The 26,786-nt window shown below is 48.3% G+C and overlaps 2 protein-coding genes across 4 annotated transcripts in view; both read left to right on the top strand.

The window, feature by feature from the left end:
• Positions 1–21: 21 nt before the first annotated feature.
• ewsr1b (EWS RNA-binding protein 1b) lies at positions 22–18,134 on the top strand. 3 transcript variants are annotated; one of them, XM_064353485.1, is made up of 16 exons: positions 22–140; positions 3,913–3,949; positions 4,421–4,472; positions 5,179–5,305; positions 7,352–7,538; positions 8,172–8,491; positions 8,888–9,110; positions 12,130–12,167; positions 13,087–13,119; positions 13,206–13,321; positions 15,063–15,192; positions 15,538–15,654; positions 16,026–16,152; positions 16,348–16,445; positions 16,809–17,070; positions 17,686–18,134. In XM_064353485.1, exons 1-16 carry the CDS (start codon positions 86–88, stop codon positions 17,723–17,725), a joined length of 1,962 nt encoding a protein of 653 aa, XP_064209555.1. In that variant the 5' UTR covers positions 22–85; the 3' UTR covers positions 17,726–18,134. The 3 variants fall into 3 exon arrangements, with proteins under 3 accessions (XP_064209555.1, XP_064209554.1, XP_064209553.1); XM_064353484.1 differs by having other exon boundaries at positions 5,176–5,305; positions 8,891–9,110; XM_064353483.1 differs by having other exon boundaries at positions 5,176–5,305.
• A 1,551-nt stretch (positions 18,135–19,685) lies between these two features.
• Positions 19,686–26,786, top strand: part of gas2l1 (growth arrest-specific 2 like 1) — a 30,954-nt gene continuing 23,853 nt past the window's right edge. The window contains 2 exon segments of the mRNA XM_064353477.1: positions 19,686–21,622; positions 23,068–24,027. Coding sequence (XP_064209547.1) covers positions 23,362–24,027 — 666 coding nt within the window. The 5' untranslated portion in view covers positions 19,686–21,622; positions 23,068–23,361.

Below are 26,786 nucleotides of genomic sequence, written 5' to 3'. Positions count from 1 at the left end.
TTGTTAATGATAAACAAAAAATGATAAATCATGTGCACACTTTTCACGTTGAAAAAGTGGTAGGACCCTGAGTCCAAGTTCGCGCATGCGTTCTTTGAAGTCGGTAACTCTTTGGACTTACGAAATGGCGTCAGCAGCGGGTGAGGACGAGCGGAATCGTTTTTTATAATTTACTGAATGTTACCTAGCTAGCTAAATTTCAGATGTGTTTTTGTGTAATGGTTTCCTTTCTTGCAAAATCCTAATTTTATACTCGTGTTACGGTTCGAAGTGGTTTAGCAAAAATGTGTTTGAATTGGGGGAAGGGGTAGCTAGCTGCTGTATCTAACGTTCCTGTAGCTAGCTAACGAGCTATCGTTAGTCGGCTGACCGTTAGCGTTTTCTGCCGGATATACGTCGTTGGCTTGCGAGCTAGAATAATTTTTTATAGCTCAATATAGCTTTGGTTTAGCTCATAATGACCACCTAGAAAAGCTAATGCAAGAATGTAGTTATTTGGGGTATGCATCAAGCTTATGCAGTTAGCTAGCCATTTCCTCCGTGGCATGGACAGCTAATCGCAGCAGTCAAAGCTATCGACGTGTTGTGATTCTGGGCGCTTGACTGGCGTGGATGCAGATATGGTTTTGGAGAACTAACCGCAGCACCCTACCAAATATAATCTTAGCACTCATATGGCGAATTGTTTGTAGTCTTTCAGTGCGGTGCATGTGGTCTTTGTCTGGCTAACGTTCTCCGTAACGTTTTCTAGTAAACCACGTTATGTCTACACCGGACTTGCCTTGGTGAGTTGTTATTGTTTTAGTTAGTGAGTTACTTACTAAAACAGCTAGTCTAGATGATTAACAAGCTGCCTAAGAAACGATAATTCGGAGAGATTCGCCGTGCATCACGCACGATAAGGATATATTGTATTTATACAAATTATACAAATGATGTTTGCCATATGGAAGCCATTCGTATGTAAGGTCCATGTAGCCTAAATGGCTGTTGGCGCGTTGCAAAGCATGTAACACGTTAACAGCAGAACGAGTTTAACCTTAACTTCACTAAGAACCGAGATGGATAAGTTAGGTCTCCCAAAATGTGATAATAACTTAAGAATTTGTGTCGCAACCTGCCAAAAAGGGCGAAATCCAATTTTCTTGTCTGTGACTTCGACATTTCGCACTATTATTATCATTATTATTATTTAGAATAGGCATAGCCTATCTAGCTATCTGACACAGAAATTTGACGTTTTAGAGTTGTTTATCTGTATTTGTCTATTATGGTTGTCAGGCAGGGTTGTCGTGTCTCTAGCATTCCAGCTTTAAAAATGAAATGGCCCTTTGTGGCGTCTATTTTTATTTTGTTTTGAAAGCACTGGTCAATGGTTGGAATGCATTCGCTTTTCTAAGGATTGTTTGGTTTGTAGAACTTCCTATTGTGCAAAATGGTTCACACATGCAGGGTAGTGCTTTGTCAGGGTTCTTACGGTCATGGAAAAACCTGGAAAAGTCATGGAGTTTGAAAATAGTTCTTTCCAGACCTGGAAAAGTGTTGGGGGTGAAAAATAAAATCCAAAACGTTTTGGGAAAAGTCACGTAAATTATTCTCAAATCTGTTTGTCGTTCATTTACACTCAGTTTTTAAAAATCATTCTTAAAAAAATCATGTAACGCTAAAAATATTAGTCACGTTATACCCTTTAATTTCAAAAACTTTGTGTTAATTTCATAATGACAGAAAATACTACAAACGAAATAGTTAGGCCAGCTGAATTAAATTCAGAATACTTCATGTTCATGATCTGTTTGAATAACAATAATGCCAAAGTAAACAATTATGACATCTGTCAATAAGTCATTAGCGAATAAAAATATGTAGGCTATATAGAAGGTTCTGTTGAGACCTAACCGCATAGCGTACACTCCCGCGTGCGTGGAGTCAGGGTTAGCCGCCGACAGTATGTCGGTTTGGCTCACGTCCGTAACTAGCTGGAAAGTACACTGATGCGCTGTGCCAGGCACAATGCCAAGCAGATTTAGTAACGTTTGGTTATACGAGGACAAGCATATGTCCTGGATTGCAATGACCTTCATTTGTGCGTGTCTGTGTGTGTGTGTGTGTGTGTGTTTGCACGAGCGAGTGAAAGAGAGAATAACGTGTGATTTTTTAAAAATTTGCACCTGACCTAAAAACAAAAAGCAAAATAAATGAAAGCTTATGTCAATGATAGCAGACTACTTCAGTCTAATTTCCTTGTTGAAATGTGGCAACCGCTGTAGTTGGTAGGCTTTTTTTTTTTGTTGCTGTGCCGGCATAACTCTAAACAAAAGAATGCCATGTTATTATTAGACCAGAAGTCCTGCCCTCCAGACCATGATATGTTTTAAACACTTGGCGTCGCGTTGCTATGGAATTGGTTAGACACAGGTGTAGGCTTTCAGTTTGGGCAGAAGGGGTGGGCGGTGTGGGGTACGATGTGCCAAAAAAAAAAACTTAAATTATCAGATTTGCCATTTTAATTGTTAGTTGGTTGATGTTAATGTGAAACTGCATCTCGGTGAAAAGGCTTGCTATGATTGGTTTGCTAAATGTGGGAATCATATTCGTGTAAATGAGTGTCATTATGAGTACGCTTCTAAGTAAAACTTTCAGATTTGATTTTTTTTCCCTGTGTGTTGAGATCTTATTTTCACATTGGTTCTAAATGTGGTACTGTACTGTTCTAGGGGTGTAAAAATGGCCTTTGTGTTTTAGTGTAGTCTATTGTTAGCATTGAGGTACAGGCTCTCGCTCTAACAAGGCAGTCCTTTCACTACATTGTGCCTCTGGTTTTCCCTCGTGTACAATCGTAGCCTGGCTTGTTTACATACTGCATTGTTCAGCAATCTTAGGAAACGGCAAACATTTCTGCGCACAGCTGTTAATTTTGCCCGTAGTAAATTAATCTCCTCAGGCCGCTAAAAGGAAGGGTATTCCGTTTCGTTCTCTCCCTCCCTCCCTCCATCCCTCCATCCCTCCTCCCTTTCACCAGTTATGCCCTTGAGGGGAGTTATTGTCTCCTGTAATCCCCCTGATGAATTCTGACTGCATGCTGAGGCCGTTGTTAAGGTGGAACATTGAATTATGCCTACAGGTAGAATTAATGGGGTATTTGTACTGTCAGAGCGTACTGGAATGTTTCCCCCCCGAGTACAAAAATAAACAAGTTAATGTGCCTGTGAATCACGCCGGTTACTGCTAGATCTGTCTCTTCTGATATCGCTACGTCCTACTTCGTCGGATGTTATGGAATGAACAATTTGTGGCTCCACCTTAATATGAAGTTCTCAGGTGTGACATATGCCACAGGTGTTAATTTATGGGAGAAATAACTGGGAAAACTGACTGCGAATGAAGAACAACCATAGAATCTCTGCTGTCGAATGCAAACAAGTGCGTGCTCCTCTTTCCTGTTGGTGAGGCCTGCAGCCCATTGGGCTAAGAGCTCTTCTCGCCCACAGCACATGGCACAAGCTGGCATTGTCCAGCGCAGACCGTGGCGCGGCCCAATCAAATGCCGTGGAATTTTGTTGCCCTGGCGATAAAGCTGCTCTGTCCCACACGTGAAATAGTGCACGCTAAGCTGTTCCCTTTAAAGTCTGATTAAAAAGGGACACGTGGGCTCTGGTTCCTGGGCTCTTGCCACCAGTTGCCAGTCACGTAGTCTCACACCCCTGGCACCTGTCACAAGTGTCCGTCTGTACAGGGAGCCTGATTGCGTCGGCTCAGGAAACTTATCAGTGGTAATGCCTTGTGGACAGCCCGGTGAAGGCATGCACTGTAACACACATGCGTTATTATTGTAGTAATGTAGCTTGATGAGAATGTGCAGCGTAGCTGAACCCCTGTTCGTTGTGTAATTGTGTTTCTCTCCATTAACAGATTACAGCTCCTACAACCAGGCCAGTGCCCAGCAGGGGTGAGTTATTCGATTCCGGTGAAGCTGCACTTCCTGATTCGTTAAGTTGTGGGTGGATTTAATTGGAAAGAAGAAAGATCCTCTTTGGGGCTTAATTTGCCATTGCAGTCCACAGCTCGCTCTGTTCTAACAGTATTTTAGATTGCATCGCTGAAGTTTATTAAAGTGCCAGCGTGGTGCTGTGAGATTTACAGCAGATCCTCTCCCGTTCCTATTTCTCAATGCAGTTAGCAGCGCTTTCATTGCCTGACCCTTTGTGTTAACGATTTGGGTACAATTTATAGCGATTAATCACTGTGGCTAAATGCAAATTGATTGGCTAGATTAATTGTTGCAGCCTTAGGACCCTCCATTATTTCCTTGAAGAGGTTCTTCTTGCCTTTTATGGTAATGGTGGATCTACGTTTTTTCACTAGCGGTTAAAGAGAGGATGTTTGGAAATTTAAATGCGTGTGGCTCTTCTCTCTGCAGGTATGGCTCCTATTCAGCTCAGCCTTCCCAGGCCTATGGGCAGGCAACACAGGTGAGTCCCCCCCTTCCCACAATCCCATGCTTCCCGGGGCTGTCATAGGCTCCATTGTGTAAAAGAGCGATAGCCAGCCATTTGCCTGTGTATTGTTAATGTGTGCTCTTGTTCAGGGTCATCTAAGTGCATTATTCTCTGATTTATGACACAGCGAGTGTTTGTTTTGTGTGACTTGCCCATTCGGTGTACAGTGTGTGAAATGTGAATGGGACAGTGGGCTTGTGGAAGCAGTTCATTGTTGGCATTAGTAAATGTAGGCCTAAATAATGTTGTTAGTCGGAGGATTCATTGGGCCTTGTAAGAATGTCTTTCAAGCAACCATGAATGCGGTTTTAGTCGTGCCAGACGCTACGGCGTGACAAGTGGGGTCTCTATGACAATTAAAAACAATAACAATAATATTTTACTTTACGCAGGGGCGACATAGCTCAGGAGGTAAGACCGATTGTCTGGCAGTCGGAGGGTTGCCGGTTCAAACCCCGCCCTGGGCGTGTCGAAGTGTCCTTGAGCAAGACACCTAACCCCCTAACCCCTAACTGCTCTGGCGAATGAGAGGCATCAATTGTAAAGCGCTTTGGATAAAAGCGCTACATAAATGCAGTCCATTTACCATTTACTGTGCACAAGCTGGATCTGGGTAAGGCAGGCGTGTTCTCTGGCCTCCCCTAATGTGCGGCCCTGTTGACCCTTGTTTTCGCAGCAGGCGTACAGCCAGCAGGGGTACGGGTCCTACGGGCAGCCGGCCGACTCCGCCTACCCCCAGACAGGCTCCTCCGCGGGGGGGTACGCCCAGCCGGCGTACGGGTCCTCCTACGGCCAGCCCCCAGCCGGTAGGTCCCCGGAACGCTCGGGTTCGAGCGGCTCGTCTGCGGGGGCCCTGTCCCCATCGCACTGCGTCGCACGGGAGAGCGCAGTGGGTTTATGGGGTGACCAAAGCTCCACTGTGAAAAATGTTACAAAATTACTGTCATTACTGATCAGCGTGGTGGAAGTGGTAAAAAATAAATAAATAAAATGGGTCCAAGTTAGAAAAAGCTGAAGCAATCCTTTAATCGGTGTTTGTGTTTATACACACGCACACACACGCACACTCACACCACACAATTTTTTTTCAGACTTGAACCAGATTTGGCTTATTTGTGGAACAGTCATGAGTGCGTTCATCCGTGGTCCACTCAACAGAAAGATGATATTGAATTGTCTGTTCTGTCCAGTACTCCAGCTTTGAAGTGTAGTTCCGTGTTTTCTGTTGAACCCTGTTAGTAAGCCTCTCAGTTCTAATGATACAGTAGTCATGTGCTCCATAAAGAAAAGAAAAAAAGCGCATGAGTGTGTGTTTATTGCATTTAGAAACACAAAATTACGGATTTTTGCACAATGGATGTGCAAACCAGGTAGACCATTGTAGCGTTTACATTTTTTGTTTTGGAAGTAAAATATTCTTTTGCTGTTTAGTTTTCATGCATTTTGAGTATCCTGCATGTAAATGCAGTGGAGTCCATGCTCTGTGTACACCCCTATGGATCCGCCGCAGTGCCTTCTGGGTGTCTGAAGTGCGCGCACACTGACCGCTACCTCAGAGGAGTGTAATCGCAGGTTCCCAGCACTGAAGCTCTGCTCACGGACGCTAAATGCTAAATGCTAATGAATCTTCTCGCTCCTCTGTTTGTGCAATCCCTGTGCAGAAGGGTCCTCATCAGGTTTGGCCAACACCGTTTACTGTTTACTTCCGCATGCAACTCCTTCCATTTCATCTCAAAATTGCGCTTGGTGTTTTTTTACCCAAGCAGGGGCTGAGGTTCAGCCCTGAAATCCCCCCCCCGCCCCCCCATGTGTGTGTGTGTGGCTGTGTTTTTCTGTGGCCTGACCAGAGAGACCTGTTCCCCATTAGTTTCAGTAGGGTGCTGTGCTGTTGCTGTGCATCAGTAAGAACTCTTGTGTCTCAGCGATGGCACTGGGTCATCCTCTTTCCGATCAATTGTTCATGTGACTGCTTCATTTAAAATAACGTGTTGGTTGGTATGAGGCAGAATTAACTCAAGCCATTATGACAGTGGTTTGACAAAGCCGTCACCACGGCGACATCACACGTTTGAACTCTTTGTATTGTGTTGTTCTGTTAAGTCTTTTGCCGTTGTGGTGACATTTGTCCCGGCCTGGTGAACAGTGTTAATATTGTCAGCCCTGAAACACAGCCCTGATGCAGGCAGCACCATGTGTGGGTTATTCTGCATGTCTGAGACCATGAGCGTATGAATCATCCTGTGTGACTGTACACCATGCAGGCTGCCCCCCCTCCCCACTCCCCCCCCCAGTCCTGGAATGCTCATTTGCATACATCCTGCTGAGTCAGGGGGACATTATTTTGCTGTCCTTTTTTTGTCAGGGAAAATTGCCCAAATGAAGCCCAAACAGCAAGAAGCATCCATCTTGCCAACTTGGTGGCTTAATGTCACTTTATTTATCATGTCTTGCAGTGTCAGTGTGCTGTTAGTGCCTACAAGTTTAATTGTCGAGGTATCCCTGACTATTGCGACAAGAAAATCCTTGGAAGTCATGGTTATCTGTAGAAATAATTTGCAAGTCTGCAGGAAATGAAAATTTGACTTGAGCTAGAGCCCTGTGAATGTGGGACACCTGTAGAGAAGTGTTCTTAAAAAGCTTGAAGGTTGATGTAACTGACACCTTGTATGTTGATAGTTGAATTCAGTTTGTCGGGCACAGCAGCAGTCGATCCTTTTGAAGCACAGGAGTGTAAAACACCCTTTCCTCCATGTTCCCAGTCTCCAGCTTCAGTTCAGGGATCTGATTGGTCGCTGGCTGCATGTGACGTGTGATGTTTTGTGATTAATTTTGTGCCTCTCCTTCCCATGCAGCGGGGTACAGCGCGGCCCCCCAGGGGTACAGCCAGCCCTCCCAGGGGTACGGCGCCAGTGGCTATGACAACGCCTCCGCCGCGGCCGCCGCCACCACCCAGGCCTCCTACGGCGCCCAGCCAGCGTACGGCGCCCAGCCCACCTACACGGGCTACGGCCAGCAGCCCGCCTCCGCGGCGCCGCCAAGGTAACAGGCTCCGCCCACACACCCAAACTCCGCCCCCCCAGCGGCTTCCCCAAGGTAACAGACTCTGCCCACACACCCAAACCCCGCCCCCCCCCCCAGCCTGCCTCTGCGGCGTTGCCCAGGTAACAGGCTCCACCCGCATTCTCCTCCTCCTCGTCTTCCTCGTCTGTGGAATTCCGAGATTCCCGCTCGACTCTTCCGCCATTCTTCCCGGTGTCCGTTTGCCGCGCTTGGCGGAGGGGTGGAAGTGCGGTTTGGGAGGAACGCCTCGCCCAGTCAGTCCCAGTGTTTCACAGATTTCACGGCTTGTCCCGCGCATGGGGGGGGGGGGGGAGAGGACTGGCTGGGAAAGATTCAAGCCGTCTCTCCTGTGCGTGGTGTTGAGCTGTTTGTCTCACGGTTTGGATTGAGTTAGGAGGCCCGGAGGCGCCATCGTTTCCCGCTACCACAGTTCCTCCGCTAGCGTAGCGCCACTCCTCTGGGTCTGTAGCACCGTGCTTCTCTAGCAGGTTCAAGCGCAACTCAAGAGAGGACAGTCCCTCTTTTTAATCTTTCTTTCCTCACGGTTGAGTCCCCATGCTCCAGTCTCCTCTAACCCCCCGCCTGTTTTTGTCCCCCCCCCTCCCCCCCCAGCTACAGCTCCAGCAGCCAGGCCTCCAGCTACGAGCAGAGCGGCTACTCCCAGCCCGGGAGCTACGCCCAGCAGCCGGCTGGCTACCAGACCCAGCAGGCCAGCTACAGCCAGGCCAGCTCCTACGGGCAGCAGGGCAGCTACCAGCAGCAGCAGCAGCCCCCGCCCCAGCAGCCCCAGCAGCCCCCGCCCTCCAGCTACCCGCCCCCCTCCAGCTCCTATGGCCAGCCCCCGCCCAGCCAGTACAGCCAGCAGGGCGGCGCCAGCGGCAGCAGCTACGGCCAGCAGAGCAGCTACAACCCGCCCAGTCAGTACAGTCAGGGTACGTTCCCCTCGGTCTGTGACTGCTGCACAGCTGTGACGGCTCCTGTCCTTCCTGCATGTCCTCCAGGCGCACAGCTGGAACGAGTCTCTGTGGTCCAGCGGTGGTCATTGTTTATTCCTGTATTCCCAGTCATTGCGCATTCCAGTGTTCCTGGTCGTTGTGTATTCTGATATTCCCAGGCATTGTGTATTCCGATATTCCTGGTCATTCTGTATTCCGATATTCCTTGTCATTGAATATTCCAGTATTCCTGGTCATTGAATATTCCGATATTCCCGGTCATTGCTTATTCCGGTATTCCCGGTCATTGCGTATTCCGGTATTCCCGGTCATTGCCTGCTTTCCAGTATTCCCGATCGTTGCGTATTCCGACGTTCCCATCCTTTCCCCCAGCAGGTAGTTACAGGCAGGAGCGTCCCAGCGGGATGAGCGGGGGTTACTCCGGCTCGGAGCCCGGCGGCTACTCCGGGGAGAGCCGGGGCCTGGGCGGGCTGGACGGGCGTGGCCGGGGCCGGGGAGGCTTTGACAGGGGCGGAATGATGCGCGGAGGAGGCGCAGGAGGAGCGGGAGGAGGAGGAGGAATGGTGCGCGGGGGGATGAGTCGCGGAGGCATGGGGTAAGTGCTCCTCACCGCCCCCCCAAAAACCTCACCCTACCTTTCCCTCCGGCAGGCGCGGCGGCCCAATCACGCGGGGCTGAAAGTTGCCCAAATCCCCCCCACCACTCCCCGCCCCGCCAGTTCCTTATGCACCATACAGACAGCAGCGAGCTTTTCCCCCCAATAAAAGCAGCTAATTGGGAAGCACCTTTAAACCTCTGAATGCAGGTGTTTCAGTTACACCCCCTGCCTCCCAAGTGTCAGCACAGTGCCCCCACCCCCTTTAAAAAAAAAAAACCTGGCACTTTCAGCCCGGCTACATTGAGGCCAAAGGTAAGAAGGTAAACGAATGCTTTTCATTGGCCGAAGAGCTGGAGCAAAGCCTGTGTCAGAGATTTCCCCTGGGCTTGAATGGGTCATTTAAACGGGCCCTCAGCTCCATGGGGTTCCTGTGTAGGGCAGCTCCAGTAAACCCAAAGCTAGCTGCCAGGGTGGGTGACACCCCCTCCGTCTCCCGTCTCCACGGTTACCCGTTTGCTCCCGCTCTTCGACCCCCCCCCATGTAGGATGGTGCAGGCAATGCAGTCAGACCCCCAGCACACACAAGGGTGGAAAAAGACCCCTGTTAAAGCCCCTGCAGTTTCAGCCACACTGACAGCATCAGTTCAGTCTCTTTGATTTATGTTGCTTCTTACATCATGTGGACGGTAAGTCAGCCAACATTTACTGACGTGTGGACGGGGGGGGCTTTTCAAGCGAAGCATTGCCTCAGCATCCTGCATGTTTTAAAAGGTTTCTTTATGCTTCACCAAAATGGTATGAGGAGATAAAAACAGGTGGAACCCCTATAGGTGTGAAGGTTTAAGGCAGGCTCTGTTTTACCATTCACTGATTTGTTGATATGAATGAGTTTACTCTTTATACTGTTTTACCGGTCAGGGACTCAGTAACTTTTAAAGGATGCTATTTGAGGCCTTTTTTATGGTCCTTCTTAAGGGGTTCCCCTTCGTGCCCAGATTTGGGGAAATGTCATTGAATTTATTCTATTTTTTAAAAAAAAGGTGAAAGTGCCATCACTGTAAAGCACAATATTACTTTATAAAGCAAAAAAAAATAAATAAAAGGAAAAGGAAGAAGCAGCCAATCATGTTTGAGGTGACCCTGTTTCTTGCCACCGCTACTTGGAGCAGAGTGGAGACCGTAGTTCCTATCGCTAGGCGGAAAATCCCTTTCTGCATCGGTGGAAATGTCCGTAGGTTTACTCGTTTAATGGCCGGTTTCCAGTAGAGCCAAAATGGACGTTCCTTCCGTAGCGACTGTTGTCCGTAGGGTAAAGAGTCGCATAGACTCTTAACGGCCCTGCCGGCCCTGCAGTGAGGCACTTTCACCTTTTCCGCCACACAGGTAAGGGGCACTCGAGTGTGGTCTGTTTCAAATGTGGTTGCATATTTGCATATGTTATTTTTTGTGACGTCATTTCTTGAACACCTTTTTAACATGCTTTGTCGCATTTATATGCTACAGGTTACAAAGTGAGAGCCCATGTTAACTCAGCAATGCTTTTATTACAAAGTGCCTGTACACGTTACTGAGCCGGCAGCATTTTGAACAGTGGGGACTTTAAACAGAGAATCGTGCCATCATAAAAACGGAGAGATGCCAAGCGTAACAAAAAGAAAAAATGTAACGGGAAAAAAAGGAAGGAAACTTACCTGAAAGTTATTTGAAAACAATGTAAATTTTTTTGTTTGTACCTTCATGGATTATTGTAATGTGGTACGTAGCACTTTTTTTGTATTTTAGAATTGTGTAACTTCAGACAACAAAACCTTTGTAAAACAGTGTACTTTTGGTGTGTGTGTGTGTGTGTGTTCCTTTTCTGAAGCTGGCTGTTTTCAGCTTTCTCTGTAAGTGATTATTCCAGATGCACTTCTTTTAGACTGGAGCTCTCGTGCTCAATTTTTTTGCGTCTTGTTAAAAGTGGCAGAGGGAGGCTGCTGGGTTTCGGATCAAATCCGGCCCGTGCTGGTGTCGATTGTACCTGGCAGCCCTGCAGGGTTTGTGTTGCCCAAGCGATATATGAGAGGATAGCGGTGTTCATTGCTCAAGCAACCCCTGTTGGCCGCCTGGGCACCTGCGCATGCGTATGATTGGGTCTCCTCCACCCCCACTCTGCGCACGTGTATGATTGGGTCTCCTCCGCCCTCACTCTGCGCATGCGTATGATTGGGTCTCCTCCACTCCTACTCTGCGCACGCGTATGATTGGGTCTCCTCCACCCCCACTCTGCGCACGCGTATGATTGGGTCTCCTCCACTCCTACTCTGCGCGTGCGTGACTCGCGGCCGTGGTGTGAAAAGAAGCACTTTGTCTTCAGAGGAGAACCGTGACTTGTCGCCACTCTCCTGAGCCGCCAGCAGGGGGCGCACATGAGTACGTATTTCACGTTTAAAATTCAGGTGGTGGGGGGAAAAAGCGTGTTGGTTAATATTAACATTACGTTTCCATTGTGGAACTCCAGTAGAGCACAGAGCAGGGTAGCTTTACGGTGTTATTGGTTAGCAGGTCGTAGAAGAGCTGCATCTGAAATAATCCTGTTATTTTTTTTCTATTGTATTAAAAATGCTGGGGGATTTCCCCCGAAAGGTAATAAAGATTGAAACCCACAACCCCCTGCCCCCACCCCCCCTCACCAAAACCCTTACAATGCTCAGCCACTCCACCCCCCCCCAGTTTTGAAGAATGACTTGTATGAGGTAAAGTGGGGGGGAGGTAGGGAGGTAGCCATGCCAGAAAGTAATGTCACCACCGTCCACCATGTGTAAGATCCAAAAAAAAAAAAAAAAAAGGCATGTGTGAGAACTGTCCTTTGGGTTGAGTGAGCTAGCCAGGACTGTGTCCGCCCCACCCCCACCCCGCCCTGTCCCGCCCTGTCCCTGCCCACCGCCCCCCCCCCCCCCATGAGAGCTGGAAGGGCTCGAGGTTCTGAAGTGGCTCTTTAAGGGAAACGACCTCATATCTGCGTTTACTTCCCCAGCATCGCTGGAGACAGAGGGGGCTTCATTAAGCCCGGTGGTAAGTTAATGAGTATTACACTGGCTAGTAAAAAAATGACCACCACCACACACTACATTAACCTCCTTAGGGGTGTTTGTGTTGCAGTTTGCATTGGTGTACAGAGTGTCATAGTCTCAAGTGTCACTGCCGGCTGTGTAGTTGGGTTTCAAATCAGGGCTTTCAGTTAAACTCCAGAGAAAATGGTTTTAAAAAAATTTTAAAAAGAGAAAAAAAACATACATACAACCACTCTGGGTATTTTTCCATCTTGAGCAACTCATTCACACTCGAGGTCAAAACAAAATGAGGTGTACATTTTATTTGACAAAGCTTACTGACAAATGACCCCCCTCTTAGAATCTTGTGTGCACTTACGGTTTTGAGGAATGGTTTTAAAATCAGAGTACACTGATGTTCCACTGAGAACCCCTGGTATTTTGGGTTTCTGAGGTCCTACAATCTAAGGACAAGTTTAACGGGGGTCTTTGTTTTTTTTTTTAAGAAAAGTTGCCATCTACCCTTAGTACTGTGGGTCTCGCCTGCTGTTGTGGCCTTTTATCCCAATGACACTACACAACAGGGTCTGTTCTATAACCAAGGCATTCACTGTCTAGCATGTGAGGGTTTTTCAGTGGTTTGTGAAGCCTCTTCTACTGATGGCACATTTAATTGGGTCTTTAGGTTTTATTTAAATTAAGAGGCATTGACCATCTACTTAGAAAAAAAAAAGAGAGAAACTCCCTGGAGTACACAAAGGTCATAAAGGGTTCTATTTTCAAAATGTCTGCAGAATTTGAACGTGGGTGAACATACATTTTTAGAAGTTTAAATGGAGAGGTATTGGGCTGGATGTCCAGCACTGACTGACTCCTGTTCTCCTCCCCCCCCCCCCCGCCCTTCGCCGCCCCCCCCCCCTCCCTCGCTGGATGTGCTACAGGACCCATGAGTGACGGACCGGAGCGTGACATGCGTAAGCACCACCCCGCCGTCCCGCTGTAAAACCCGCCGTGCTAACGTCCCGCCACGCTAACGTCCCCCCTCCCCCTCCCCCCGCAGCGCGCCCCGAGGAGCAGGACGACTCCGAGAACAGCACCGTCTACATCACCGGCCTGACGGAGAACGCCACGCTGGAGGAGCTCGCCGAATTCTTCAAGCACTGCGGGACCATCCGGGTGGGTCCGCCCTTCACAGAGATCTCCTGGATTTTTGTGATTGAAAATTATTATTATTTTTTTTATTCGAAGCACCTTGTGGGCCTGGCTTGTAACTTACTCACACACTCAGTCACACACTCACGCACACACGCACACTCACTCACCTGCTCAGTCACTCACTCTCAGTCCCTCCCTCAGTCAGTCACTCACTCACTCACACTTAAGCCGCGTTTCCACCAAAATTACCCGGAACTTTCAGTCCCAGGAACTACTTTACCAGGAACTAAAAGGTTCCTTCAGCCAATGGTTGTCTGTGTTTCCACCGGGGTCTAAAGTACCGCGAAGATTAGGCAAATTAGCCCACCGACGTTGTCGTCGGTCCATCTGTCATATGATTTCTTCTGTAACCCCATACTACCACCGAAGTAGCCTACATTATTTTCTAATAACCGGGACAGCCCGGAGGGGTTTATTCCACTTATATACAACGGGTTACCAACAATGACTATATATGGTTACTTTTGTATTTATTGATTTTCATATATCCTCTCAAACACATTCATTAACAGCAGAAAACATGCACACGTTGTAAACAATTTGCTGTTTTATTACTTTCTCGTCGTCAATTCCATATAGGCTAATCGCAAAATGACAAGAATAGAACGAAAACTCGGACTTGCGTGAAAATGTAAATTAGTAGTGGTACAGCCACCGTTTGCTTTCCTTCGAAGTTACTGCTAGCCGAGCAGCGAAGTGTGCCCTCTAGATGCGAACCATGCACCATAAATGAGTCCATAGTCTTCCTGGTCTTTTCGTGGAATTGAAAAATGGCAGTAAAATTGAGTAAAATTACGGCAGTCTGAAAAAGCTAAAGGGAAGATTACTAGAATTAACCTGTTATTTTACCCGGATAAAAAGTGCGGAAGGTGATTTCCAGTTTGCTTGTACTGTATCACCAATGTTAATTATGCAGAACTACCGCATACCTCACATAACTGTATCAAACGTTTTGAGTCAATTACAACGGGCTAATAAAGAAAATCCGGAAGAAAATATTCAGCAACCGAATTAATCCGTTCGAATGTTTTGGTAGCCTACGTAATATGCTGTCCCAGCACGAATGCTTAGCATTTTATAAAACGAATACTAAAGCAAGAAAAGAACAGAAGAGCACACGTTATAATTCCAAGACGTTGACAGGCTATAACCAAAAGTAGGCTACTGCGCCGCATAACATACAAGTTTGATTTGAAGTTATTATGAAAATAAATTGGTTTGCGCTGCATATTTTCAAACATGGCGGGTAATAGCGGAAAATAAATACAACACAAATGCTACGAGTACTCGACCAATCAGAAATGTTCAGCGCTGCAAGCTCCACCCAAAAGGTTCCTGCACTTTCGGAAAGTACTACCCCACGAGCAGGAACGTTTTGGGGGGTAAAACAAAGTCCCCAGAACTAAATTTAGACCCTAGTTCCTGCGGTGGAAACGCACTGAGTTCCTCAAAAGGTTCCTAGTTCCGGGGTATAGTTCCTGCGGTGGAAACGCGGCTTTACACTCTCACACTCATTCTCACTCACATGTAGCAGGCTGAAGATTCTCCACAAGGGGGAGCTGTTAGCGCTTAGAGAAGCGGAATGGTGCTTCGCATCACTGACGCTGTCCTTGTTTGCCACGTTGAGTTCCACAGGCTCGGGCGGGGGGGGCGGGACGTGCGAACGGAGGCGTGAACGAGTCTCGCTTTTGTTAATTGGCAGATGAACAAGCGGCTGGGCCAGCCCGCCATTAACATCTACACCGACAAGGACACGGGCAAGCCCAAGGGGGACGCCACGCTGTCCTACGACGAGCCGCCATGCGCCAAGGCCGCCGTGGAGTGGTTTGATGGTACTGTCCCCTCTCCCTCCCTCCCTCCCTCCCTCTGCGGTGCCTTTTTCGTTTTTTTTGAATAAAATGGTTGTTGCTGTTTTCAGTTGTTAGAGGACACATTTCAACAGGCGCTGTTGTCTCATTTTGAAAAGGAATAGGACGGCCAGTGTGGTGCACTGATCACACCCTCACACCTCCCCCCGGGGGTTTTATTGTTGGGTAGTTCCCTTTTGGCAAAGCAGCCCTTACTGAAACAAATGCAGGGGGGGAAGGAGGCCAATCTTTGGGTGAAGTTATTGAACGTGCGTTCAGCTCTTCGGGTCCTCAGTCCGCCGCTGCGCGTTCTTCCCTCCCCGCCCGCAGGAAAGGACTTCCAGGGGAAGAAGCTGAAGGTGTCCATGGCTCGGCGCAAGCCCATGATGGGCATGATGCGCGGGGGCATGCCCATGCGCGACGGCCGGGGCATGATGGGCCGCGGAGGTACGCTTTGGTTCGGTTCACCTGCTGAACGATGCTACCGTTAGCTTTGCGTTGTTATTAGCTTTATGTGCTATTGTTAGCTTTGCGTACTATTGTTAGCTTTATGTGCTATTGTTAGCTTTGCGTGCTATCATTAGCTTTATGTGCTATTGTTAGCTTTACATGCTGTTGTTAGCTTTGCGTGCTATCATTAGCTTTACGTGATATTGTTAGCTTTGCGTACTATCATTATCTTTGTGCTATCATTGACTTTACGTGCCATCGTTAGGTTTGCGTGCTGTTGTTAGCTTTGCATGCTATCGTTAGCTTTTTCTCCAGCCTTCGTTTGTGGTGCTTTTGTGTCTCTGAGACGGAACTGTGCTGGCCCGCAGGCATGATGGGACGCGGCGGAGACCGCGGAGGGTTCATGCCCAGGGGGGGCCCTCGCGGAGTGGGCCGGGGCGGGCCTGCGGGGGGCAACATGCAGCAGAGGGCAGGAGACTGGCAGTGCCCCAACCCGTAAGTACCCCCACCCGTCGGAAGGTTACGAAGCTCTGGGTCTTCAGGTCGGTACCAGGCTCCAGGGTCTTCAGGCCGGTACCAGGCTCCAGGGTCTTCAGGCCGGTACCAGGCTCCGGGGTCTTCGGGTCGGTCCCGGGCTACAGGGTCTTTGGGGCGATCTCGGCGCTCACAGGGAACGATCTCGTTTCACAGGAGCTGCGGGAACCAGAACTTCGCCTGGAGGATGGAGTGCAACCAGTGCAAAGCCCCCAAGCCTGAGGGATTCGGCCCCCCGCCCTTCTCCCCCTCAGGTGACTGACCGCCTCTCTGAGGTCACTGCACCCGCCTCCTTGGGTGGGGCGTCCATGTTGGCTCTGCTGGTCGGGTGGAGCGGCCATTTTGGCTCCGAGGCCCGTTTCAGTGTGGCACAGTGTGGCCATTGATGCATTCAGCTTCCACGCGGTATTGCTTTAGTACAAGTTTAAATGTACATAGCGTAGTGCACTCATAAAGCCCTGCTAGACAGCGTAATGGAAACTAGCACGTGGAACGTCTGGCAAAGAGGTTTAGAAAGGAGCTCTTTTTTTTTTTTTTTTGGTTGAAAGTGCATTTAGCCTCCAGCCAGGATTCCGCCCCCCCTGGTGTGAATGGCTAACCCGGGCTCTCGTCCACAGGTGGGGACCGCGGCAGGGGGGGTCCCGGCATGCGCGGGGGCCGGGGCATGGACCGCGGGGGCATGGGCGGGCCCGGGGGCCCCGGGCCATTCCGCGGCGGGCGGGGGGGCGACCGCGGGGGCGGCGGCGGCTTCCGGGGGGGCCGCGGGATGGACCGGGGCGGGTTCAGAGGGGGCAGCCGAGGAGGCCCCCCCATGGACCAGATGGGCGGCAGGGGAGCCAGGAGAGGCATGGGCCCCCCAGGGAAGATGATGGATATGAAGTGAGTAGCATCGTCGCTTTGCGTTGGGGTGTACTCCCGTTCGTTTGAGCTTCTCCTGGATTTCATAAGCACCCCCAGTAGCTTAAAACCAGCAGGGCTTCCAGATTGCCTGCCTGGCTCTTTAAGTGTATTCCTACCTCCATGTGTCCTTATGTGGAATTTCTGAAACACGCTGCTTGGGAATGCTGCCTTGTATTGGAATGACTTGTCAGACTTCCAGTTAACAACTCATTCATGACAGATCTACACATTATTTTAACTGACCAGTCTTACAGCACGAGATATACTTCATATTTAAGGTACTACACACTCACTCTCTCTCTCACTTTCTCTCTTTGTCTCTCGCAAGCACACACAGACATGCGCACACACACACACACACAAAGTGCAGTGTTTAGTGCCGGTGAATAATTTTCCTGCCGGTATTCCAGGTCTGTGACGGATTACGATGAGCACACTCTTGGAGCTAAAATGGCAGCCTCCATAAAGACCCATAAAGTCTCTGAGTGATGAACGTAGAGGCTGTGCGAGTTTGAATCCGGCCCAAAGTCCGGAGCGCTGTGAGCCGCCGGGCTGGGAAACCGGAGTAATGTTTTCCCTCCTCCTCCTCCGCAGGGTGGACCATCGCCAGGAACGCCGGGACAGGCCCTACTGAAGGACGGAATGCCAACAAAAAAAACGATTCCCATTTAGGACAGGATTTATTTTTTAAAGAAATATTTTAAATTTGTAATTCCGTATTTATAAAAAAGGCTATGGGAATATTTGGCGCGTGATTTTCCATTATTCTGTTAGGAAAATAATTTTCCGTTTTTTGTTTTTTTTGTTTTATATCTTGTGACGTTTCCGTTCAGGTGAAGAAGCCCAGGTGATGAACATGTTGCATATGCATGCTCTTTTGGTGTACAGAGTGGCTGTGGAAAGTGTTGTTAAGCTCTAGTGACTGATGATCAAATTGTCGTTTTTTTTTTTTTTTTTTTTTTAACTGTGTTGCTTCCTCGTCCTGCTACTTTGCCCCTTTCCCCAGACAGTGTTGAAAATAAAAAGCAACTTAGAAAGGAAAACGGTTGTCACGCCTTTTTTTCCCACCCCCCCACCCCCTTGGATACATAATGGTCATCACTGATTGTAAGGCGCCTGATTTCCCACAATGCATCAGTGACTGTCACAATGGAAAATGCTGACCACTTGTAATGATCACTGCCCTCTATGGTGTGAATGATGTAAGTCTGCAATTAAAAAAAATGCCCAGTTATTTCCTGTCGACAAAAAATCTAGCCGTCCATTCAAAACTTGCCGTCGTTCAACGAGACAGTATTTGAAGGGCCTTAAATCGTGTGTGACTCGAGCCGCAGTGGTTACACTTGGGGCCTGTGGTCGAAGGCCTTTGAACAACACTACAGATGTGGAGCCGTGTATACAAAAACCAGACGGTTTAAAAATGTGGAGAAAAACTGTAGCTAGTCATTTTAAAATGTCCTAACCTCGGCAGATGTTCTCAGCTGCATCATTTGGGTATGAGGGTTTAAGACAATTGCTTAAATGTATATATATGCGCCACTCAAGCAATTGTACAACCCACACCCATGGGTCTGCTGTAGGCTGTGTGCGCACACTGTCCAGTAGGTGGCAGCACGCCACAACAATACGGATGGCCTAAATTAAACCTAATGGTGAACCACAGGGGGGAAAAACCTGGGGGTTTTTTTGTGCGTGTGAAAGCTGTCCAGTTTTCCTGCTGATTTATTAATGGCCGGGCGTTGCTAATTGCATGAGCTGTTGGTATAACTCACACGGCCTGTTTTTGATCAGAAAGCCTGGCAGTACCTCAAACAATTACATGAATATTATCTGCAAATACAGTGATCGTCGAGGATGTATGTTTACAGATCTGGTGACGTAAAAACACTTAAGATGGGCTATACATTCTGTGAAAGGATGCATTTGATCACCTGGGTGATCATCCTTATACGGGCTGCATTAAACGCATAGGCTGTTCGTCTGCAGTGACATCACCGAACAGAGTGCAGGGGTCTGATGACCAACGTGTTGAAGCAGAATTTCCAGTGCAGCTGGACATGTTGACAATGGGTGGATAGGATTCCATCAGCTAATTCGCTGTAAACCACAGCTATTTGTTTTGCAAGGGGGGAAATACACTGGCAGTTTCACTGTTGAATTTCTCACACCGGAATTTGGAATACCAGGAATTGTGACGCTCAGAACTTTTAAGTTTCATGTTCCATACGGTATTCATAAATGTGTCTTGATTGCGAAACCAAATATGCTGCATCTACTCATTGTTATATCTACAACCCTTCTTTTTTTTAAAAGATAGTCACCAAAAAAAAAAATTTAACCTCAGATGTCCTACAAAATTTAATCCATCATCTTGCATCTGTGAAACATATGCTTGCTAGATTCCTGAAGTCTTGATAATGCTCTGCAATGCCTTACGGAAACAAGTGGGAACTGTTTGTCTAAATATGCCTGTGGGAGGGGCTTCATTCCTTAGCATATTTTTACCCCTGTTCATCGCTGCCAGAACCGAAAACCATTAATTGTGTTTTGGTTTACTGCTATACTAAAACTTACCGGCTACTGCACGTAAAACCTGGGAAGGCCCGGTTTTGTTTCTGACTTGGTAGTACAAGTCTAAATTTGGCATTTTATGGGTTAAATAACTTTTCCTTCCAAGTCTCAGATGAGAATGGGAGCCAGCTGTTCTCACTGAGGCACACTTAACTAGCTGTGTGTGTGTCTCGCAGAAAAGCTGATTCATCCAGCTTCAGAAGATGACCTCATCCTGCTCTGTATCCCTCTCTCTCCCTCTCTTTCCTAAAAGACAACCGAGGCTTTTCAAATGAAAACAAGGCCCTCTTTTGGCCAGTCAGTCACTTAAATTCGAATAATCACGCGGCTGCGATTGTGTGCCTGTCGTTATCGGAGAGCGTGCCGCGTGCAAACTTCTCTTTGGCGAGGTTTGTGGATATTCCGTGGAAACCAACAGTGGAATAACTCAGAAAAATACATTAAAATCTTTAGCACTTGATGCTGGAAACAAGGATATCTGGACGGCCATGGCAGCGAAGCCTTCAGCTTTATGTAGAATACACTGCATTTCAAACCAGTACAACATGTAGTCTACCACGTTTAAACGCTCGGTTAGCTATTCATTTTCGTATAGCGTGCCAACGAAAAGGTAGTGCCTATAATCAAACGATCTAGTCAGTCAAGTGGAGAGGCGAACAAACTTATTATCGAACATGCAGTCTAAAGTTACGGGAATCTATTCTTAAATGGCATGCGGATAATTTAAACACATCCCGTAGCCTATGTTTTTATGCACGCGCTTGTATGAGGGATGGATTAAATCGCTTTGGAAGTCAGGGATGAGCGTTAACCTACTTTGCCTTTAGAACTTCCTCTTTAACGGGCGCAGTTTCTCTAGCTCAGGGGGTTTTTGGCTATCCAGATCTGGCTATCTTGCGAGCAGCACCACTTGCTGCGTTCTGAGCCTACTGCGGTAGCCTATAGGCTATGGCTAATTAGTAATTTTAGTAGGATGTCCCAAAAGCGACTCTTCTGATTGTACGCGTGCAAGGAATTTTCAGTTTTCCAGAGGCGAACAGTGTCCTCGCGAGATTATTGCTTTGCACGTTTGAATGGCTTTTTTTTCTTACATGCCATGGATAGAACCATGAAAACAGCACCAGTGTCTTTATACGGAATAGGAGGAAGCATTTTCAAAACTGAATTGGTCCAGCCGTGACCTTACAGTTCGATCTGTAGCTATGTTGCCATGGAGTTTCACTTGGGCATCGACCGGCTCTTTGCGATTTAATCCATCCGACACCACTCAGTGAATGAAAGCAACAACGTGGGAAAACGCCAAAAAAATCAGCGGAAGAGGAGTGAGCACACTCCCGGGACTAGCTCTGCTCCGGGAAATTGTCCGTGCGAATGGGAGGCAGGAATGGACACCGGCAGGACTGAAATCAGGACAAGCTCTTATAAACGTTTCGAAAATCACTGCCATGGATGAGCTTTGACTGGTCCCTGATATTCCAGCCTGCTAAAGAGCTATAGCCCTCCTCTTGGCTGTCCGCCTGCTCAACTCTGAGGGAAAGCAGCAGTTCCCTTTAGTTGTTCGTGGAATATGCAGTTGGGTCTAACTAGAACCGAGCGAGAAAATGAACAATCCGGCGACATTTAGGTTAAGTGACGCTCCGTGGATTGGACCAAGATGTCATCAGTGAAACGTTGAAGCACTGACGCGATTCCTATCTCTCGTATTTTTTCTGTAGCAAATAGCTTCGGACTTTCGATTTGTTTCATCCCCGTCCACGACAGCGTTTCGTGTAGGCTATGTTTAGGGAAGCGTTTCAGAGGTAGTCTTCTCTTCGGAAGATGCACAGTCGGGGAACTTCGAAACAAACGTGGCGGAAAATGTAGATAGCTGGGTAGGCTACTTTTATTAGATTGTGAAAATGGGTGTCACTCGGATCTGTGGACTTCATCCTGCCTAATGGTTTTCTTCAGCGTATCCACGGTAAGGAAAACAGATGGCGAAATTATTTCTTGCCTTAGCCTACCAGAAGGCCGATCTTAAGTATAATAACAGATCAACAGATTAACAGTAGTCTGCGTTTTAAACTGAAGTTGTTCTAAACTAATTTAAAACGAGTAAGGGTTTGAAGTAAAATGTATGTCATGTAGGCTAATGTAGCTGACGGATACAATACACTCTCAAAACAACACACTACGTGTCCAGTTAAGGACAACGCATTTTGTGTTACTTTCAACGCAGTATGTGTTTAAAAAGAGTCTCCCTTTTGTAACACCTCAGTAACTTTGACACGAAATGTTGTGAAAGTAACACGTGAGTTGAATATGAACACATCTTTATTGAGAGTGTGATTTTACTGAGGAACGTGGACAATTTCTAATTGTATCGAACGTTGTTTCGTGTCTCCTATTTTTGTCATATTAAATGGGAATGTCCCGGTCTGGTGTCAGACTGACGCAAACATTTTTAACCGCCGTGGGTGGACGTTCGGATACTCCCATGGCCATCGCCCACACATCAGCTGTGGTTTATGAGATAACCATTGTGGCCAGTAAACCGATCTATGAGCGTGTTTCACTTGTCGGCCTGTTGCTTCTCTTTCGCTTTGTTGTAGAAAAGATGTTAAAAAAAATTACATTCCATCTGCCAGCCGTTTATAGATTTGGCTGGGCTATATCAGGAACATGTCAAGATTTCATGCAGGTATAGGATACCGCTCTGTTAAAAAAATCCATATCACGCGTCTCTTGCAAAGTGGTAACAATTGGCTCTTCTTGTAATGTAGAAGTCGTCAGTAAACCTCGCTGCTCGTGAAAAAGATATCACTGTAAGTCGTGATATTGTTAAATCAGAGGTCCAACGTATGCCTGCTCATTTGAGTAAATGGTTATCAAAACGACGCACTGTTCTCAAATGCAAATAATGTACTGTATGCTAGCTATAGCTATGAGAACATGCGGTCATCTTCAGACACTGAAGCCTTCACAGGGTTAACGTTTTTTTCCTGCCTCCCAGTGGCGCTTATCCTCTCGTAATGAGATGTGCCACAGAATCGCTCTGTCTTAGCCACAGCAGGTCAACACGCCTGTCGCCGAGACCGGTGCAGTCACCGAAACGATTCAAAATAAGGACGCGACGGTTTAAATTTAGGGAAGATTAGCGGAGAGATGCAGCGTTTTTTTATTTTTCATTTTTTAACCAGTGGGGCAGGTGTCAGTGGTTTGGAATGTTCATCCAATTCAAAAAGGGGGAGGTAGCTGACTGCTACAGCGAAATCGGATCGTCCATGTGTGCAGACTGGTGCTTTTTTGTCGGGCGCGTGCTGTAGGCTATGCCACTGTACCGGACACGTAATCTGAATCAATTTTCTGTTTGTTTCATTCCTTTTTCCACCGAAGAAAAATATTAAATGTTTTCTCTTTTTGCAGTTGGAATCCCTCACGCAAGAGCAATGCTCGCGATAAAGGAAGCAGGCATCGCACAGGAATTTGGAAAACACATCCTGGCGCCGCGGCTGTTTCGACTGACAAGGTGTTTTTGTTTATGAAAGCAATTGGTCCGCGGACTTCATTAGGGAGACGCACGCACGCCTTGCCATGGCTGGTTCAACACGGTCATTTTGCTCGCGTCCTTGCATGTCCATGGACTTGATGTAAGGCGATATACCAACATTATTGAGCAGCACAGTAGGAGAAGCCTACGTATTTTTTCTTTAAAAAAATATGGCTGATCAAAGTAATATACAGTCGGCGGCCTCGAAAAGCATTCGACCGTTCAAGTCGAGCGAAGAATACCTGTATGCCATGAAAGAGGACCTCGCAGAGTGGCTGAACACGCTGTACGACCTGGACATCACGGCGGACACGTTTGTGGAGTCGCTGGAGACCGGCTGTGCCCTATGCCGCCACGCCAATAACGTGAACCGCGCGGCGCTGGACTTCCAGCTCGAGTACCCGGAGGCAGCGCAAGCCATGCGGATGCCAGGCAAGGACGTGGTCTTCCAGTCGCGCAACGTCGTGCCGGGGTCCTTCCTGGCGCGCGACAACGTGTCGAACTTCATCGGCTGGTGCCGCCAGGAGCTGGGCATCAAGGACGTGTTGATGTTCGAGACCAACGACCTGGTGCTGAGGCGCAACGAGAAGAACATCGTGCTCTGCCTGCTGGAGGTGGCGCGTCGCGGCGCCAAGTTCGGCATGCTCGCGCCAATGCTGATCCAGCTGGAGGAGGAGATCGAGGAAGAGATTCGCGACCAGGAGAACCTCGGCGAGCCGAGTCCGCCCACCAGGGCGATTAGTCGCAAGGAGAGTGTAGGAGACTCTCCCCCTGGCCTGTACCCCAACTGGCAACAAAAAAGGATCCTGTGTGACATGCGCAACTTGGATGAGTTGGTGAGTATCTCCTCAATGTCAGGAGCGATTCGCGTGACTACGTTATTATGTTAATATGCACGGATAAACTGTAATAAGAGCACACCTTTTCTTTTAAAGTTTCCTAAACTGAATAATTTAGTGATACACCTTCGTCAATGGCACACGTTCCTGCAACGCATGCCCCGTGTTTTTGTATTGTTTGGAATTAACAAACCCATCCTCTGCACGGTTTTGTTGGGAATTCTCATGTGCAGTCTGCTTAAAAAATTTAACTCACGATTATAAAAAAAAGGCCCTTATGTTCTGTGACGTGTTTCCCAGCGAATGCATTCAATTTCAGTTAATTTCCTGAACAGACTGAATTGTGCTGGAATTGACCTCGATCCTGATGACTACCATTATTTATGTTAGTGAAATATGCACTGACGGTACAATAGGGGCCTGTCTTCCGCACAGTTCGGCAGAAGGCCATAGGCTGTCGATTCAGGATTCAGCCTCTGTATGGATCACTTTGTTTCAGCCAGTATTTGTTTCGTGCGTCCGCAAGAGTTCGGGGGGGAGACAAGGAGACGTGGACACACGTCATCCCCAATATTTTCACATTAATTCATTGCTAGATTAGCTATAGTGTGCTTGTGAGACTTTACATTTGACTGTGTGAGACTAGGTGTTCCCACGGTGAGTCTCCCCCAAGGTTGAAATGAAACCTATGGCTATGGGTTTATGACAAGCACTGTGATCCCGTGGACACCATCCAAAATGTGCCCTCAGGAACACCTGTGTGACCTCCTCACCTCTCATACACTTGTGTTTTGGGTCTGGGGTGAAACTGCTGAGCTTCCCAAAATGCTGTCTCCATTTTACCAGTTGGTTGAGAAGTAACCCATCCCCCCCCCTCCCCCCCATTCCATGTCAGCTAACGCAAATTAACTGGGTGAACTCTGCTAAACAATCAACACACACCTCGTTCAGCATCGCTGTCCTTGCAAAAGGACTTTAACAGCAGCATTCAGCATTCAGGAGCTCATTGTGTTTTAATCATGTGAACAGCAGTGTTCAGTACTCAGTGCAGGAGCTGTGTGTGTTTGTGTTTTAGTCCTGTGAACAGCAGTGTTCAGAACTCAGTTCAGGAGCTGAGAGTGTTTGTATTTTAGTCGTGTGAACAGTTGCGTTCAGAACTCAGTGCAGAAGCTGAGTGTGTTTTAGTCATGTGAACAGCAGTGTTCAGAACTCGGTTCAGGAGCTGAGTGTGTTTGTGTTTTAGTCGTGTGAGGAAGGTGAGGTTCCCTGCAAGGTCAGTAGTAGGCGTTCCCGCCTCATTCCTTGCATTCTCTCACACCCAGGTACAAAGGTTAGAGTCGGCCAGCGGCATTTTACACCCGCCACTCAAACACTGGGAGGATGGCTTTACCTGGGCTCCCACAGGACACCCTGTCAGTGTGTCTGCACCTGAGGGTGTGTGTGTGTGTGTGTGTGTGTGTGTGTGTGTGTGTGTTCGGTGTGTGTGTGTGTGTGTGTGTCTTCATCTGAGGGTGTGTGTGTGTGTGTGTGTGTGTGTGTCTTCATCTGAGGGTGTGTGTGTGTGTGTGTGTGTCTTCATCTGAGGACGCGTGTGTGTGTGTGCGTGTGTGTGTCTCCATCTGAGGACACATGTATGTGTGTGTGCGTGTGTGTGCGCGCGTGTGTCTTCATCTGAGGACATGTGTGCTTGTGTGTGTGCGTTGTGTGTGTGTGTAACAGAGCCGTGTGAAACCCTGACTGGTTTACTGGAGGTGCATGACCAGTCTGGGTCAACAGAAGGGAAGGAGCATTTTGTGTGTGTGTGTGTGTGTGTGTGTGTGTGTGTGTGTGTGTGAGTGTGTGCGTGTGCGTGTGCGTGTGCGTGTGCGTGTGCGTGTGCGTGTGCGTGTGCGTGTGTGTGTGCGTGTGTTGAGGTCAGCCTTTTATGAGCGTGAACACAATGGCATGCTTGTGAGGACACAGGCAGGGAGACGGGCGGCGTCTGTCAAACTCGTGCAGCCTCTGTCAACCCCCCCCCCCCGCTGCCCCAGACCACGGCCAGCGCTTCACGGTCCCCGCAAAACGTGTCCCCGCCCGTCCCGCTGCCGCCCCCCCCCCCGCGGGCAGTCACAGCCCTGTTCTCAAACTCGTCCCGGCCCGCCGGCGCTCGCTCACCGAAACGCAAACACCGCGGCGACCGTTTGGGGCGCGCCTGCGATCGCGTGGCCCCGGGAACATCCGGGGGCGACCGGGGCGACACGCTGGCACGCCGAACTGGTTCTCTCCGCCGTCACACACACACACACACACGCATACACGCACACATACACACACACACACACACACACACGCATCACGACGCACACGCATCACCACCACACACACACACACACGCGATACACGACACGGCACACCCACACGGCCATACACACAACACAACCCAACCACAGCATACACCTACAACACACACACACCATACACACTCATACACACACACACACACGCACACACGCACATACACACAACACACACACACACACACACACACAACACACACACACACACACACACACACAACACACACACAACACACACACACACACACCACGCACACACGCACATACACACACACACACACACACACACACACATATACACACACACGCACACACACGCATGTAAGGAGCACTCTGCAGCGCATGGGGACTATTCCTTTGTGTGCGTGCATGCAGCCCGCATTGTGTGTGTCACATGGGGCATGTAGACCAATCAGAAGG

Source organism: Anguilla rostrata, chromosome 10 (genome assembly GCF_018555375.3).
Source record: "Anguilla rostrata isolate EN2019 chromosome 10, ASM1855537v3, whole genome shotgun sequence".
Lineage (NCBI taxonomy): Eukaryota > Metazoa > Chordata > Actinopteri > Anguilliformes > Anguillidae > Anguilla > Anguilla rostrata.
The sequence above is the reverse complement of the archived record's forward strand: the minus strand, read 5'-3'. Positions and strand labels throughout refer to the sequence as shown.